The 1,035-nt window shown below is 31.7% G+C and overlaps 1 protein-coding gene across 1 annotated transcript in view; it reads right to left on the bottom strand.

Moving 5' to 3' along the window:
* Window positions 1-1,015, bottom strand: part of CFAP69 (cilia and flagella associated protein 69) — a 43,672-nt gene extending 42,657 nt beyond the window's left edge. The window contains exon 1 of the mRNA XM_019666202.1: window positions 845-1,015. Coding sequence (XP_019521747.1) covers window positions 845-860 — 16 coding nt within the window. The 5' untranslated portion in view covers window positions 861-1,015. The remainder of the gene's footprint in view (window positions 1-844) is intronic.
* Between the last annotated feature and the right edge of the window lie 20 nt (window positions 1,016-1,035).

Raw genomic sequence — 1,035 nt, 5'->3', positions numbered from 1 at the left:
GATGAGTGATATTCCTGATCTAATGAAAATGCACAATATAAAATTATTTCTAGAGCAAAATACTACCAGAAAAGAATGCAGTACCTTCTTTATAAATTTTTTTTAAAACAGAATGTATTTCTTATTTCTTTTCTAAAAATTATGAGATTGAAATAAAATATTCAACAAATTGGGACTCTGCTAATTAGATAGACTACACGTGGCATCATTGCTTCTGACTTGAGATCTGGATTTTAAGCTCCATGAAGGTAGATTTTATTTATTCTGAACACAAATGTATCTTTAGCTGCTAAAACAGTATCTGGTACCTAGGGGGCATTCAATAAATATTTGTTGAATGAATAATTAAAATAGTGCCAGGACTTAGTACAATTGTTGGGTAGGCCTAATAATACAACACTTTAAAGCAGATTACACGTATAATATTTTTTTACTGAGTGGTGTGCATCAGCTATAGTTATGACATTTACTAATGTGTCATTTTAAATGAAATCTCAGATTTTTTTCTTAAAACGTGTAAATACATTAAAATCACAGGAAGACAGATTTATATTTTTATTTCTCTTTGCTTTAATTTTTTATCTTTTTCTATGCATATAGAGAATTCAGTTAAAATACGTAGTTCGAATTTTTTATTAAATTTATTGGGATGACACAGGTTAATACAACTATATAGATTTCAGGTGTCCAACTCTACAATACATCATCCATATATTGCATTGTGTGCTCACTACCCAAAGTCAAATCTCCATCCCCATATATTAGATTAGAATTTTGACAGGAATCTTGAAAGGCCACTCACCTTCGCTCTCACACCATTTTAGAAACGCCAGGATTCGAGCATTTCCCTGGCACAACATATACTCTTCTATTAATAAAGGAGCCACTGATGACAAAGTGGCAATTGCATGCAGCTGTAATTCTTCATACTGTGCCACAGACCATTCAATTATTTTGTGTTTCTCAGGCTTTTTAACGTAGGTAAACAAAGCCAAAACAACATTGCCATCAATTAATAGCTATGAGAAAGGGCAA

This window comes from Hipposideros armiger, unplaced genomic scaffold, assembly GCF_001890085.2.
Source record: "Hipposideros armiger isolate ML-2016 unplaced genomic scaffold, ASM189008v1 scaffold_465, whole genome shotgun sequence".
Lineage (NCBI taxonomy): Eukaryota > Metazoa > Chordata > Mammalia > Chiroptera > Hipposideridae > Hipposideros > Hipposideros armiger.
This window is presented reverse-complemented; position numbering and strand designations above follow the sequence as displayed.